The sequence below is a fragment of the Lissotriton vulgaris genome, chromosome 2_1 (assembly GCF_964263255.1).
Source record: "Lissotriton vulgaris chromosome 2_1, aLisVul1.2, whole genome shotgun sequence".
Classification (NCBI taxonomy): domain Eukaryota; kingdom Metazoa; phylum Chordata; class Amphibia; order Caudata; family Salamandridae; genus Lissotriton; species Lissotriton vulgaris.
The window spans coordinates 1,068,843,983-1,068,859,037 of NC_141687.1; the positions used below are offsets into that span (position 1 = coordinate 1,068,843,983).

At 45.0% G+C, this 15,055-nt stretch overlaps 1 protein-coding gene across 1 annotated transcript in view; it reads left to right on the forward strand.

Moving 5' to 3' along the window:
- The window catches only part of CENATAC (centrosomal AT-AC splicing factor), a 124,354-nt gene that overhangs the window by 37,235 nt on the left and 72,064 nt on the right, over positions 1-15,055 (forward strand). The window contains exons 2-5 of the mRNA XM_086956747.1: positions 9,909-10,075; positions 11,008-11,106; positions 11,423-11,489; positions 11,578-11,640. Of these exons, the coding sequence (XP_086812873.1) occupies positions 9,909-10,075; positions 11,008-11,106; positions 11,423-11,489; positions 11,578-11,640 (396 nt within the window). The remainder of the gene's footprint in view (positions 1-9,908; positions 10,076-11,007; positions 11,107-11,422; positions 11,490-11,577; positions 11,641-15,055) is intronic.

Genomic DNA, 15,055 nt, shown 5'->3' on the forward strand with positions numbered 1-15,055 from the left:
ATAAATAGAGAAAAAGAAAGAATATGGCTTTTGTTTGCATTTTTTATGAAATGATTTTTAACAGGTTACGCATAGTGGAGTAATAATAGTTTGTGTGATATGCATCCATATTCCTCACAATGCAAGACAGTAACATTATTTATAAAAGATTCATAATTGAGAGTAGGTGTAAAGTCACTATGGGCAGCATTAAAATAAATAAGCTGCCCAATCCTTGAAGAAAGTCACAATATTGCACTAGCAGGTGTATGGCCTTTCATTGATGTAGATGTATGACTGTTGGGGATCTACAAGCGATTACATGGAAACCATACTCTTAGCAAACGTTTTCTCATTTCCATTTTCATATAAGCAAATATACTTCTGTATGTTTGCGAATGTCAGATGAGCAGGTGCATATTCACTTTCACTACACCTCATTTTTCCCTCCATGAAATAAGCTTTAGTTTTGCCTTTTGACAGGAATTAATATCCCACTTTTTCAATGTGGGAAGAGATTGGGACAGGAGTTGGGGAATACCCTTAAGCATGTAAGTTTGAGGGTTTACACACCCTGGCAGGACATTGCAATCCAAAACTACAGCTTTCGCCTATTTTTAATTGCCTTATTTACATTTGCGGAAAGGTGCCAAAATCACAGCCTTGCTAGAATCCAAACCTAGATAGATTATGTGCCCTAGCAGAAAAAGCTGCTTCAGAGCTTTGAAATAGTGGGAATAATGCTATAATTTTTCACCTCGCTGCATGGCTCCAAAAGGGCAGAGTGAATTTGACAGGTAGATTTCTGAACCATCCCACGCTTTGGATAGGTAGATATAACATAACCTGTTGCGCCCCGACTAATAATCTTCTTTTACAAGTGAAAAGCCTACTCTCTCATGAATGATTGCCAATTCAGAATTCTTCTATTATTTCAGGAGCCAATTTCGCTAAAGCATGCTAACTCCAGCAATTAACCTTTTGATTGTTTTTAACATGTTTATTGAGATTTTACTAGTGTTACATTCATTTTGGAAACCTGTTGCAGCCATATTTGATACAGTATATGTGACACATACAGATTTCATTTGCTACTGTTAATGACTATATCACGTAAGCAAGTAACCATTAACAGAAAAAAGAACAACCTTGGAGAGCTTACTTTCAAAGCAACCAATCACTCCCATTTACAAAATTGTGAGGCAATGATTTTGTCGAGATCTAGGTGTAGATATGAATGATTATTAACATTCGCCTAACAGAGGAGCACATTCCTCTCACTGTGACTTTGAACACAGGGCAGGTTGTATCAGTGGTACAGGGAAGGTAGAGTATTTGTCGCCATGGAGAAAGATAGGATTGCGATGCTGTGGGAGTTGATACATTTTATTTATTTGTGGAGTTTTATTGGAGTCTGTATTTCCAGATTATCGAATAGAGTAGCTCAGAGTTGTTTTTCATTGCGTTTCTTGAACGAGTTCAGCTTTATGGTGTTGTAACTCGTGATTTGAACTTGCTTAACTTTTGCTGATTAGAAACTGTTGGATTTCCGCTTCCAATCTTCTATGGAGTTATTTGTACCCTTTTGATTTGTTACTACATTTTGAAGGCGGTACCAGAGAGATGCTCAACAATTACCATGAACATGCTGGAAGAAGAAAAGGGACTAAGACATCCTGTATTGGTAGTTTAGTCTACATTGTGAACTGAATTGTACACAGGGTCAGCCCTTCGGAGGAAGGGGAGACGCCGGAAGCAGAGGATGAGGTTGGGAAAAGAGCTGAGTTGATAGCGAGAGCAGTCGCGTCCTTATTGCAAGTAAGAAGCGAAGGAGAGAATGTAAAAGAATTGCTCAGGCAATTTAGAAGCCATGCATAGATTGTGAGTTTAAAGTAAAGGAATGACAGTAAACCTGGTAGGCACAACAAGAATACCTAAATAAGTATAGTATAGGTGTAGGTCTTGCAAACCTGTAGGCACAACAAGAATACCTAAATAAGTATAGTATAGGTGTAGGTCTGGCAACGCTAGTATAGGTGTAGGTCTGGCAACGCTAAACTCCCCCCCCCCCCCCCCCTCCCCCCACCCCCCCCACCTAATATCAAAGTCTTTGGCAGACGGAGCTGTTTAAATGGAAGGCGAGATCTTCTACCTTGCCAGATAAATCAGACTACCGTGGAGCGTAAGGTGGCTAGGAATCCGTGGTCCAATGAATTGGCAGCCCCTGAAATAGGTATAATAGTCGGAAGTACATACATTTTTAGGTATTGCTGAGTCCGCGCATGCGCTGCGCTGCAAGACATTTAGTAAGCAGCTTTTGAAAGTGCCACCACAGGCTTTTGGCGGCCTCAAGCTTGGGTGCACGCGAACGTGCACGTGCGCAGCCCCCATCTGTCTTTCCTCCACCACGCTTGATCGCGATCACTTACGCAGCTGTGTCACTTTCACGGTTGCGCGGCCAATGCTTGTTTTTTAAAGTGCCCCCCTCGCCAGAGACCTTACATGGGCTTAGCAGATGTCCAGGCCATGCAGTCTGTTTCACAAGACTAACCTGCTTAAAAGCTACCCTGTTAGGACTAATGTATTTAGAGCTTTTGTTGACAAAAGCATATCCCGGTTAACAAAAAAAGGTCAGATTACCTTGCTCATTCAGGCTCAATAAATACGTTTGAATACTTGGAAACAGCTCTCTCTTACTGGTTTGTGCATTCCGGCTGTTGTGTGCTTTGGCTGATGGACTACGCTTCACTTTTTTCAGTTTTCCTTTTGTCTCCGGTTATGACCTAGGGGAAGGTCAATGAGGACTGACTTTCCTGGAGAGTACCTGACTGATTGTATTAATGCAAGTCTCAAAGAGTTTTCGATTCATTTTATCAGATTTGTGTACCGCTCACATGATGTTAATCCAGGCAAATCCACATTTTACGGTACTTGAAGAGTGGGCTCCGTACATCGTGCCTATTTCTTCCTGTTTTGGAAAGCATGCGTGACTGTATGTCTAGTGACCCGTGTGTTTGTGTTTAATGGCACATGCTCAGTCTATGTAAGTAAAGTTCAGCTGTTCAAAATGCTGTATATATTTGCACAACCATTACGTTGCACTCTAAATCCGGTTTAAATAGCAGGCATGTTTTTGCCAAATCATAGACCGTATTTCATTTAGCTTTGGCAAAAGCTTTAAGTGAGAAAGTTAAATCCCTTCGGAAAAAATCTGGGATAAAAATCCATTGCAGTCCAAGGAATTATCATATGTTAGAAGAAACAGGAGTGGACGTTTCTGACTGGAAATCAACAGATTATTTAGCCACTGGGAAGCAATTTATTTAATTATTCCAAAGTTACCTTACATATTGGGGCAGTTAAGCAGATCCAATCATTTTCCTTGTATTTTCTATCAATTAGCTGCCTCAAGGGACAATTTACATAGTTCAGATAAAAATGAATGTGTTAATTATACATTTAGCCTGATGAAGACTAACGATCTACTGCACCTTATTCATTTTACGTTAGAACTGATCACTTAATAACTAGATTTTGAGACAGTTGCTCTAAGACTCTCCAGTCGCTAGAAAGGCACATTGACAAACCCAGTAGGTGATGTGGTTTGACAAGTAACACATTGGAGGCAATTGCCTCAGCACAATTTGGAGCAAAAAAGCTTGAAAGAAGGCGCAACCCGGGAGATCTAATTGAGACACATTTTTTTTAAACCATGTACATCATATATTTTTTTGTGTGAACATTTGCCTATTATGTGAAATATATGCTTCCCAATAAATGCATTGTTCATCTTTATAATGTAGTGCATTAAGTACGAAGTGTATCTGCAAGATACTGAATGCAAAGATCCTCTAAGGCTATCATTCAACCGAAAAACAGAAGCAGGATGGGAAAATTACATTTGTTAGGCGGCTATTTCACCCTCATTCTAAACACATTGGCAAAAGTTAGGTTTTAAGAGCCTGTAGTTACTTGTAGGATCCGATCCATCAATGGTTTTAAGTCTTTGGCTGATTGTGGATCCAATTAAACAATCCGGAAAACTGCATCTGTCTACTTTTTGGCTACTTATGTTTGATGTTTACCATTTCTTTACTACCAGTGTTATACCTTGTGTTTGTGTGCGAGAGTATTGCTGTCTTTCTGTACTGGTGCAACTTCATCTGCTGCCGGGAGAGGAAAGGGGGGGGGGGGGGTCTAGTTACTTTTGTGGCATGTACCACTAAGAATTCGGAAGTTAACATTTTTCCATCAAGGCCATGCTACCAAATCGTAAATCCTTATTCGTCAAAGCAGTTAAATATTATTTTAATTAACTTTTACTTTACCCTTTTCTCTGCACACACAATAGGTATTATTGATGAGATGGGGGAATTAGTCTAAGAGTTCATAGATAAATAGAAAGACTTACACATCAATTATATGGGCGGGTGACTTTAATGTCTCGAATGTCTGTACGTTGGGGACTGTACTTGTTGATTTGCTAATGCTTAAAGCGATGATATTGGCCACTTTGCACATTCGAACTATGGTGAAACACTAAACCAGTTGATCTTATCCCACAATTTAACCTTTTCATCTAATTTCCAGGGAAATGTACCCACATTCACAGGAAGGGGGAAAAGGTAGCACAATAGATTTTGCCTGTTATCTAGGGACTTGGTACCGTATCTTACGGGCCTTGAGGTGTGCTTACTTCAACACAGTGACTATAATCCTGTCCGTTTTAAAATCTAAATTTTGTTTCCAACAGAGTGTGCATGATAAGACCATACTCTCAATGAGCTATTCAGTGAATAAGGGGGTCACTTTAGAGTCTATCGACTAAAAACAGTTTTTTAAGGATTTGGTTACTACAAACCCTAATGAGATATTGGGCTGCTTTTCTATAGCGGGTAACCCTGTAAAAATCTTGGATAGCTTATGGGGATTTGTCGAGCTATTTCCAGTGGGCTAACCTCAAAGAACCCACTTAAAAGAGCGAAGCGGTCACTCATGGTTGAGCTCTGAGTGTACCGCAGCACTTAAAACCCTTTAGGTGGTCACAAATACTACCCCATGTAATACTTTGGAAATAAAAGAAGCAAGGTTTAAATATAGCCAAGCACTCCAGCAAAGGAAAAAAGACAATAGGGCGAATACATGGGAAGACTTAAATAGAGCTGCACAGTTGGGATATAGTCAATCGCTCTTTCTTTCTTGGATAGTCTTTCTACAAAGAGAGACTGCTATATCCGTGAACAAAGCTGGGTCGACCATTACTCTATAGTCTTTAACCCAGATAAAATGCGGGGACTTGATTATAAGGAAAATGGATTTGGTCTCCACTCCATGAATCAGAACTGTATAGCTGACTTTGTAGATCTACCCTCTGTAACTGAAGCCATTATGATTGCCGCGAATGGGAAGACTCCTAGCCTAATGGGGTACTACCTGATTTGTTTTAACTAAATGTTGAGTTTTGGGCCTATTGGTTACAAATGTGGAAAGGCCTACAGTGGAGGGAGGCTTGATTGACTCATGGAAACAATTCATAATAGTAACTATCTTTAAACAAGCATTGGCATAGCCAATAATTCTTGCCTTTAGGGCCTTATAAGTGTTTAGCCATGCAACAGTTAATGGTTTTTTTTTTGTTGGTTTTTTTGCAGAGTTTTATATAGCGCGAACTAGACCCTAACCAAATCTGGTATCAGAGGGCTTTACATAGCACCAGTTACGTTACATGAGGACACACATTCATTTTAGGCACGGGAAGATTAAGTAATTTGCCCAGAATCACAGGAGGTTTTGGCGTCATTACCGAGACTCGAACCCAGATCCCCAGGTCCGAGGTAGAGCGCCCTAGCCGTCAGATATTGTGCTGCATAACGAAATACTTACAAGGTCCCAAAGGCGAGACCTATTTGGCTATGGCAATGCTTGTTATGGCATGTATATGATCCAGCCAGGATAGGTACAAGGAAGCCCATCGTCGAAGGTCGTGTTTCAGTTTTAGGAGAAGTGGGGGGTAGTTGGCTTTAAAAAGATCAGAGAGATTGGGGGTAAGATTAATGCCTAGATAAGTAATCTCCCTTTTCGCCTAGCGGATGGAGGTGTCCTCCGCAACCCGGTCCACTTTGGAGGGCAGTAAGTTCAAATTAAGCAACACTGTCTCATTAATGCAAAAGCCTGATGCCATTTCAAAGGCTGTAGCTCTGTCCGTGGAGCTCTCCATGTATTTGTGCGGTCTGTAATGGTCATCAGAACATCATCAGCAAAGAGATATATGCTGAAAATGACTCCATACTAAGAGCAAACAGTAGTGGTGAGAGTGGACATCCCTGTCTAGTTCCCCATTCCAAGCGAAGGACATCCGAGCTCACTCCATTAACCAGCCCTCGAGCACAGGCCTTTTGTAGTTGGCCCTCACCATCTCCACAGATGGGTTACAGAAGCCAAACTTCCTTAAGGTGCGGAATAAAAAGGACCGATCCACCTGGTCTAAGGCCTTTTCTGCATCTAGCGTCAAAAGGGCTGCCGGTATTGATTTTTTTTTATTGGCTTTTTCAGCCAGGTGGATCACCCTCCGTAGATTGCGTGTTTGCCTTCCTGTTATGAAACCTGGTCTGGGTGAATGAGGTCCAGGAGCAGGCTATCCAGCCTTTAGGCTATTATATTTGTATATAATTTAACATCTAGGTTGAGGAGCGCAATCAGTCGATATGAGTTGCATTTTTGAGGCTCTTTCCCTGGTTTTGGAATGACTGAGATTATGGCCTCGTTCATAGAAGGGAACACCAATCCCCCCTTTGCCATGAAGTTAAATAGGGTTACAAGATGCAAGATTAGCTCTGTGCTAAAGGTCTTCTACAACTGGGCTGTCAATCCATCCGGTCCCGGGGTTTTCTTAAGTTTGAGCCCTGTTAGAGCTGTTCAAATTTCTTCTGCAGTTATGGGGCTTCCCAATTGTTCATTCTGAGGATTGCGTTACTTGTGGAAGATTACCCTTTCTAAGAAATCTATTTGAGTTTTCTTGGCCGGAGTTTCCTCAGTGTAAAGCTGGCTATAAAGGTGGCCGAACACCTGGGCTTTTCAGAATGTGAGACTACTCTCTTTTTCTCTTGTGTTAGACAGGACGTCTCCTTTGTATTCTTTTCTCACTTTACTCTGTTGTCTGGCCAGTTGAGACACTAATTTGTTCCCTTGTTCATATGAAGTGCTTTTTAGTTTCAGGAGAGTGAGTTCTACCCTATTATTTTAAATGGCATTAAGTTTCCCCTGAAGTGTAATCACTTTCCTTTGTATTGCTAGTGTTGGGGTTGCTTTGTGTTTTCTCTGCCTCTCTCCGTTATTTCTCTAGCTCTAATCTCTTTCGTTCTTTGTTTGAGGGTCACACTCCTAGCAATACAGTGTCCCCTAAGTACCGCCTTAAACGCATCCCAGTTGTCTTGTGGGGTGTTCAGCTCAAAGAAATCTGCAGTGGTGTTTCGTAATTCGTCTCGCTTCAGCCTATCTCGAATCAAGGACTCTGGGAAGTACCATCTGTGGTGTTTCGTTGGGGGCCATATCCCACTTCATTGTAATAGTAGTTGAGGCATGGTCGGATATCGTGATTGAGTGAATTGAGGTAGAGGTCACCTCCCCCATCAGTGCTGAGTTAACGAAAATATAGTCAAGGCGGGGAATATGTGTAGTGGGTGCGTGAAAAGAAAGTATAGTCTCTCTCGGTGGGGTGTATGGGGCACCATGTGTCTACAAGGGCTAGATCTTTAAATTCCTGTTTCAGGGTTCTCGGAAAGCTACCATTGTTTGCCCTATGGGGGTGCGTGCTATCCTCGTTTTGGTCCCAAGTGATATTAAAGTCGCCCATTATCACTCTGTCGCCTTCCACGAATCCACCCAGTGATGATAACAGTGATCATAAATTGTCCCTGGTTACTATTGGGGGCATATACAGAGCCAAACGTGCAAATTCTTCCATGATTCATCCTTTAACCATAACCATCCAACCTTCCCTATCTTCCTTGAATCCCTCTGGTTGAAACATCAACGATGAGTGGAGCACTAGGCCAACCCCGTTATGTTTTGATGGTGCTGATGATTTATCGATAATCGGGTAGGCTCTATGGTGCAATCTATGATCTTCAGAGGACTTCATGTGTGTCTCTTGTAAAGCTACTACGTCATGCCTTTGGTCTAGTAGGTATTTCCGTAGGTCTATGGGTGTCTGTGTCCCACCACCTCCCTACTCTCTCTAAACCTGTGAAAAATCGACCTTCAACCCTGTGTTGCTGGGGCGGTTGACAGCGTGTTAGTTTCCATGTACCCTCTATGTTAGAAAAAAGGGAAGAAAAAAATACAAAAACAACCCCAAAAATTGTTTGAACATGTGAACAATACCTATGTGAAGTGGACTTCTCCGAAGAGTAGAGCATCTACTGGGGCTGACCGGTCCGAATCCGCCAGTGTAAGGTGAAAAAGTCATACAATATTATTTCTACAATAAGAACTTCTAGTAATACAACCCCGACGGTCAAAGCGGCATGTATCCTAGGCCGCTGCATTACTGTGAACAGCTCCAAATTGTCCTTGAGTCTCCCCTCGAGATAGGCTTTTTATGTCTCCAGGAGACCACGACAGATCCGGTCTCTTCAATGTTGCCCCCATATCAGTTCAGCGGAGGTATTCACCCTCTGCGTCAAGTATTTTAGCGTTTGCGTTGTTGTCCTAGACGCTTCCTCTCCATCCGCTTGAGCCTCGGGTACTGGTAGATTCAGGATATTTGCCGTCTCCTTGAGGATACTTGCGTGGTAGGGTTTGTCCTGTAATGTGAAGGCAATACCAAAAGGGTATGTCCATCTGTATTTAATGGCATCCTTCAATTTATCTGTGATTGGGCGGAACTGTTGGCGGCAAGCTAGGCAATATGTCTTTTGTTGCTTCCTGAGTTTGGTGGTCCCACTCTATGTATTCTATATATTTTCACTTTTGGTCTGGCAGGACCCAACAGCTCCAAGAATAAACCCAGTACAAATGCCTCCACGTCTGGTCCCTCGGCGCCTTCTTCCAGGTTGCCAATGCAAATATTCTCCCTTCGAGATCTGTTCTCTAGATCCTCACAGTTTAAAAGAATTGCCTGAAGGTGCGTCTGGGAATGTTTCACCATGTGTAGGTGCTGTTTTAGGTCTTGTGCTTTAGTCTCACGGTCCATAGTGCGAGTGCCCACTGAGCCTACGTCTTGTTGGCGAGAGGTAGCGGAAGCGGGTAGAGAGGCAGGCCAGCTCCTGATTTGCGTCTCTGTCCCAAGGGGCCACCATCTTGAGGTCCGGCAACCAAGTTCGCCTGTTTCTCCACTTTGCCTGCTTTTGAGATTGTCGTCCCGGTGACCTGGTGAGTAGCCTCTACTTTCCACCTTGAGAGGCACTCACCAATGTAGTGTTCGGGTCCACAGGACTCCATCGCTCTGCTCTACGCGGTTGGCTATGGTCTTAGTAAGGTGCCTCCCTCCGCTCTCTCTGGTCTGATTCAAATTTGCCTGCCGGTCCGTTTCCCAGTCCTCACTTGTTCTCTTCTCTTCTCTCCTCTCCTTTCCCCTCAATGTTTCTTACGGTGTCAGCGAGTCAGGGGCCGTAGCGATTCCGACGGCCAGCTCCAGGGGTTACTTGAGTCTCATTTGATTCAGGTCACGCTTCTGCCTTGATACCTCCGACAAGTCGCATCCCCCCTCCTAACGGCCGGATCCTCTAGTCTTTCTTGGTTCCGTTGTGCAGTAACGTTACAGCCGCTGTGAAGATATAGCATGAGGCTTGCTAGAAGTCTATTAAGAGTGCCGTTTGTCACTCTTATAGTGGAGCCCTCGTGTTTCACGTCCACTCGGCGGGCCACCCCACACCCCACTTCCGCCCAGTTTCACATTTTTAACTGAATCTATTTCTGTTGTTTTTCAGGTAGAGGCTGCACGAAAAATGGTTAAAGGTGCTCATGTCCTAAAGTATGATGCCACTGAGCACGAGAAGAAAGTCTGGTGTTACTGTTGTCAGCTTGAGGTGAAAAAGCACATGAGCAATGGAAACATGACTGTGATTCATGGGGCCCTGCTGGAGCATCTGGCAAGGTAAGGGTTGGTCAAGAAAACTTCACTGTTTATAAGACATTGCTCTATCATCTGCTTAGGTCGGGGTTCGTAAAGCGATAATGAACATAACTCATGGCACACTGCTTGAGCACCATGTGAGAAATGGGCTGATAAAAGGACTAGTGATACGATGATTCGTGGAATGCTGGTGGGTCACCTGACAGGTTACAGGATGCTAACAAGACAATCCGCATGGGCCATGGGCTGCTGCTAGAGTACCTGACCAGGAAATGGCTGCTGCACTTCAGGGCTTTGTCAAGGGAGTTACGAGGGCAATTCAGTAGGTATATTTAATATGATGTACAGAGAGGTAGGAAACCACTGAACCAGTAAGAGAAGTAAAAAAATCACTTGCTGCCTCTGAGTAAATGCCAAACAAGCGTCACCTTCTAGATCTTTGACACTAGCAACACGGCCTGCCCCATTTTCACATGACCAGCAGTGTGATAGAAAGTTACAAGTTCTCAGGTGCTGATGCTAATACTGTGCTTGCTTTGTAATATGAAAGAAGTTTGTGTTGCTACTGGTTGTGGTTTTCTAGCAGTCTGTGTGAGAGAAGCTTTCAGTACGTCTGTTATCTTGTTTGAAGTACAGCTTGTGCTGCATCTTTTTCTGTGTGGGGGGGGGGGGGGGGGGGGGGGGGGGGAGTGGTTGGGAAGACCCGGAAAGCTTGCACTGCTGCTTACATAGTGTACATGCTGTGGCGCCTAGTGGAAGATTGAACTGGTGACACCTCTTCTATACCTATTCACTGTGTGAGGATAGGTTGCATTGTTGCTGCTGCTCACGTTCTTCCTATTGTGTGAGTGTATTGTTGCTGCCTGTTCTGCACATATTCGCTATGTCTTACATACAGTTTTGCTGGACAAAGGATTTACTTAGTCACTGCTTTTTTCCCTACATTTTTGTAGCCTGGAGCACAAGAAGGCAACCAACAGCTTTTGGTGGGAAAACAAGGCAGATGCTAAACTGAAGTCCCACTTTCTGCTTCCACCTGAAGACTATGAGAAGTGAGGAGGTTTCCATAAGTAAATACTTATATGGGGCAGGAGTAAATCTTCGGGTCAGTGATGGTGACAGTAGGAATTCCCAAGGGCAGTGGTAAAGGTGGTAGATAAACCAAAGCACAGCAATATAGACCCTGATAATCCCCATTTGTGGCATAAGCCAAGTGGCAGGAAACAATATACAGCGTTAGAAGCCTTCAGAAAACACACTGCTGTACGGGGAGGGGAAGGGGCGATATCCACTTGATATAAGTGTATGCCTAGAAAGTGCATGCCTTGTGTAGCACCATTCTGATTGGTCTACTGTGACATTTTGCAGGTTCAGGCTGTCGGTACTCAAGGCCCTGGAGAGTTATGAGGAAACTGAGGACGAGCTGACCAAAGAGGTGAGGAAATGCCCAGATTCATGTGTCGCTGAACTTTCGATGTCCCACATCTCCCAGCCCTTACTTATTTTGCTATGTCTTTCCACAGATAGCATCCCAGATCCGTGAGATGGAGAGCAGTCGCCAATTATTGATACAACGCCTCCTGGAGGTTTGTTTCTCTTGGATGCATCCAGGCAGTATCCATGGCCACGGTTTCATTTTCTTGTTGGGCTATTAAACTCTTTTTTTCTTGCTTCCCGTTGTCTCTGAGCAGTGGCAAGTGCTTCCCACACAGTCTTAGTATTTGACGGAAGATCACACCCATCGGTTACACACCCTAACTGCCTCTAATATGTCACCTATCCGTTACTTCTAAAACTAACGCCACTCTATTTTCAGCACCCAATGCTTGACTGACTTTCACTATCTCTTCTACTTCAGCACTCTGCCTACCTCCAATCCCTTCCTACCTCCCATTTGTCACTAACCTTCCCTCCCTTTCCAGACCACCCTGTAAATGCCTTTGTCCCCTAAGGGCAGGGATATGGTGGTGACACTATATCCTCTATTCAAAGTTGCCATTTCTGTTTGTAATGTGATTTACCCAGATTTTTTCCTGATATTCTCAGATTAATATGAGCACCATTCCATTTCTGGATCTCGCTTTAAAAGAGTCTCCTCACTCTACGAGATGCAGCCAACATTTTAGCTTGCAGAACTACTGCAATAGAATTTTTTTCTGTAGAGGTACAAGGAGTATAACGCCAAACTCTGCATTAGTGACCGCTTGCCTTGTCTGTGCATGTCAGAGTGTATTCTTCTTTCATTCTTTTTTTTTTTAAAATTTTTGAAAACCTTTATTGTGCATTGGTAAAAGGACAAATACGGGCCCACAACCATCAGGCCGGCCACGGATACTGTTAAAGCACCAGCGCATGCAATACGGCGACACAGTAACACATTATTACCATAAGCAAGCATTTAAAGTTACACTGTAGGTCATCGTGATACCATGTCTCAGGAGCAATGAAGGTTAATCTTAAATGTTTTTTGTTGCAGCTATTAAACTTCGACTTTCCATTGTTTAATTTTAAATTATAAACTATAGGCTAAGAAAGCAGAGTCCGTGCAGGCGTAACAGGACAATAGCGACAAATTCCCCACATAGTCCATCAACCCAGAAGACAAGTCCCCCCAGGCGGCATGGCGGCTCAAAGTGTGTGCAGCATGGGTATCAGACCTAACCTCCTAGCCAATGTCCACCGTCACCCGCCCGCTAGCAGTCTCAAACACGGACCCAAGACAGAATAAAGAAGAAGAAACGAAACGAAGAAAAAACAAGGCACCATAGAAACTGAAACCAGGAAACTAAAAACCCATCCCCCAACCCCCCACCCTACACGCATGCAGAGGCTACGGCCTACCCGCCGCCCCCCCCAGCAGTGTGTCTGTCGCCCAATAAACCCGAAATATAGAACCAGGAAGAAAGAAGGGAAAAAGAAGAAAAAGTACTTTAAGACCTGAAATATTGAGAGTAAGAAAGGAATATCCCAGTATAAAACTCCCATAGAATTATTGGAGGAGGGCCGATCGTATATATCCGTATCACCCATCATGTACAGTATCGGCCGCCTCACCCCCAACCCCTAATCGACACATAGCCAACGTTCAGCACCCCCGTCCATCCCTAACAGTCTCGGCAATGCAGTCCGCAGCGAGTAAGAAGGGAAAAAGCAACATCAACCTTGTCCCTTGCGGTCCAGTGTTCCAGTGAGGTATAATAGTGGAGAAGCCTTGTGGAACAGGAGAAACAGCCGGGATGACCACTGCGAAACAAGGCACCGTCCATCAATGTCCATCCCTTGCAGAGCCATTTGAACCACAAATGTACCAAACGAAGCAGCGCACAGCAGTAATCCTCTGGATGCGAACAACCAAGGCGTAAGCAGCATGTCCAAAATAAGAGTACCAAACATTCCGCCATTTCCCAAAGGAGGCACCAAACATGGCGTCCAGGGGCGACTCCCCAGCGTCGATGCAAGGCCAGGAAGTATACTTTCCTCAACTGTTGTGGCAGGCACTGTGGCGATGGTGAGCGGCTCTTCCACCTTCAACGCTTCCATGCAACTCAGGAGAGGCAGCTCGCTGCAGTCGAACCCAGGGTGTGGCGAAGTGCCCTGCACGTTAACACCAAGTCGGCCAGTCGAGAAGTGCGGGGGCAGAATGGCGTCTAGTCGGCCACCCAGGTCCCGGGCATCGCAACACAGGGCATCCCGCAAGTCGTCCAGGGCACTCAGGACATCTCCGATATGGAAGGGCGTCTCGAGCGGGAATGATGGAGCAGCTCCCTGAACCCGGGGCTCACAGACGAGGTGCAATCCCCGTGCACAACCGTCAGCAGACATTCCCAGCAGCCGATCACCGCACAGGTACTTCGGCGAGTGCAGCCAGGGCGAGGGGACCGGGGTAGCACCCTTCATTACAGCTCCATGTACAGTGGCAGGACAGCGGCGATTGTAACAAGTGCCCGCAACAGTTACCAACCTCAAGCACTCCGTCCAAAATGGCCCCCTTCAAGGCACTGGAAGACAATGGTCTGACGGAGGTATCCGGGGAAGCGGATACAATTGTTGCAATGGGGCGATGGAGCCGTGGAAACGTGGGCAGCCAATAAAGAAGTGTCGCGCTGCTGCGGAGAATCTCGAACAGCTGCCGTGTGCCGCCGGCCGTCACCGTCCCGCTCTCAATGGCCGAAGGTATCTGGAGCAAGACGGCCTCCTCCGAGAACAAAGGACCGTCCCCGTCGGCAAACACCAGCAAGAGAGCAAGGACGTTCAGACACTTCTACCGCAGGAAGATCGACGGGAAGCACATCGCTGGAACCGGCGTCGCTTCCCAGGACCGATACCGCATCACGAAGACAGGATAGCTCACAGGAGGAAGAGCGGCTCGGTAGGGAAGCGGAGTAGTCGGCGGAGCCGAGGGTTCAGGCGGCCATGACGGTTGCCAGCTAGGCTCCTCCTCTCTTCTTTCATTCTTGTTTGCCCTTCTAGACTTCCATATAGCATCATGGCCTGAGTGAAGCACTACCTTTTCCACTCTCTCCACGTAGATTTTTTTTTTTTACTCAATTCTGCCATCCACCCCTCATCTGGACACATCCCAACGTAGTACCATCTTTCCATCTCTCACCACAAACTCCCAGAATCTGGTGAGCCCCTCACACTATGAGCTCATAAGAGCACGACCTTACTGTCCATTAGGGACTCTTAAAAATAGCACCTTCCTTTTATCCTCCCTACCTAAAAACATCCTCTTCACCAGAGCCACAGAACTTTCCTCTCCCATCAACTCAACGGAAAAACCGCTTTCACTCCATTCTCACTGAGGGCACCAAAACACAGTAATCGTGCATCCCCCAGAGTGAGCTCTCCTGAACACTGCCTTCCTTTCCCTCCCACCAGCCTTCTCAGAACACTCCTTTATGCTCCTCCCACCTTCAGCTCACCAGTACACTGTTGCCTGGACAACATACCCCATGCAGACCAGAATACTACCTTCGTTCCTGTCCCAGCACAGCCTTA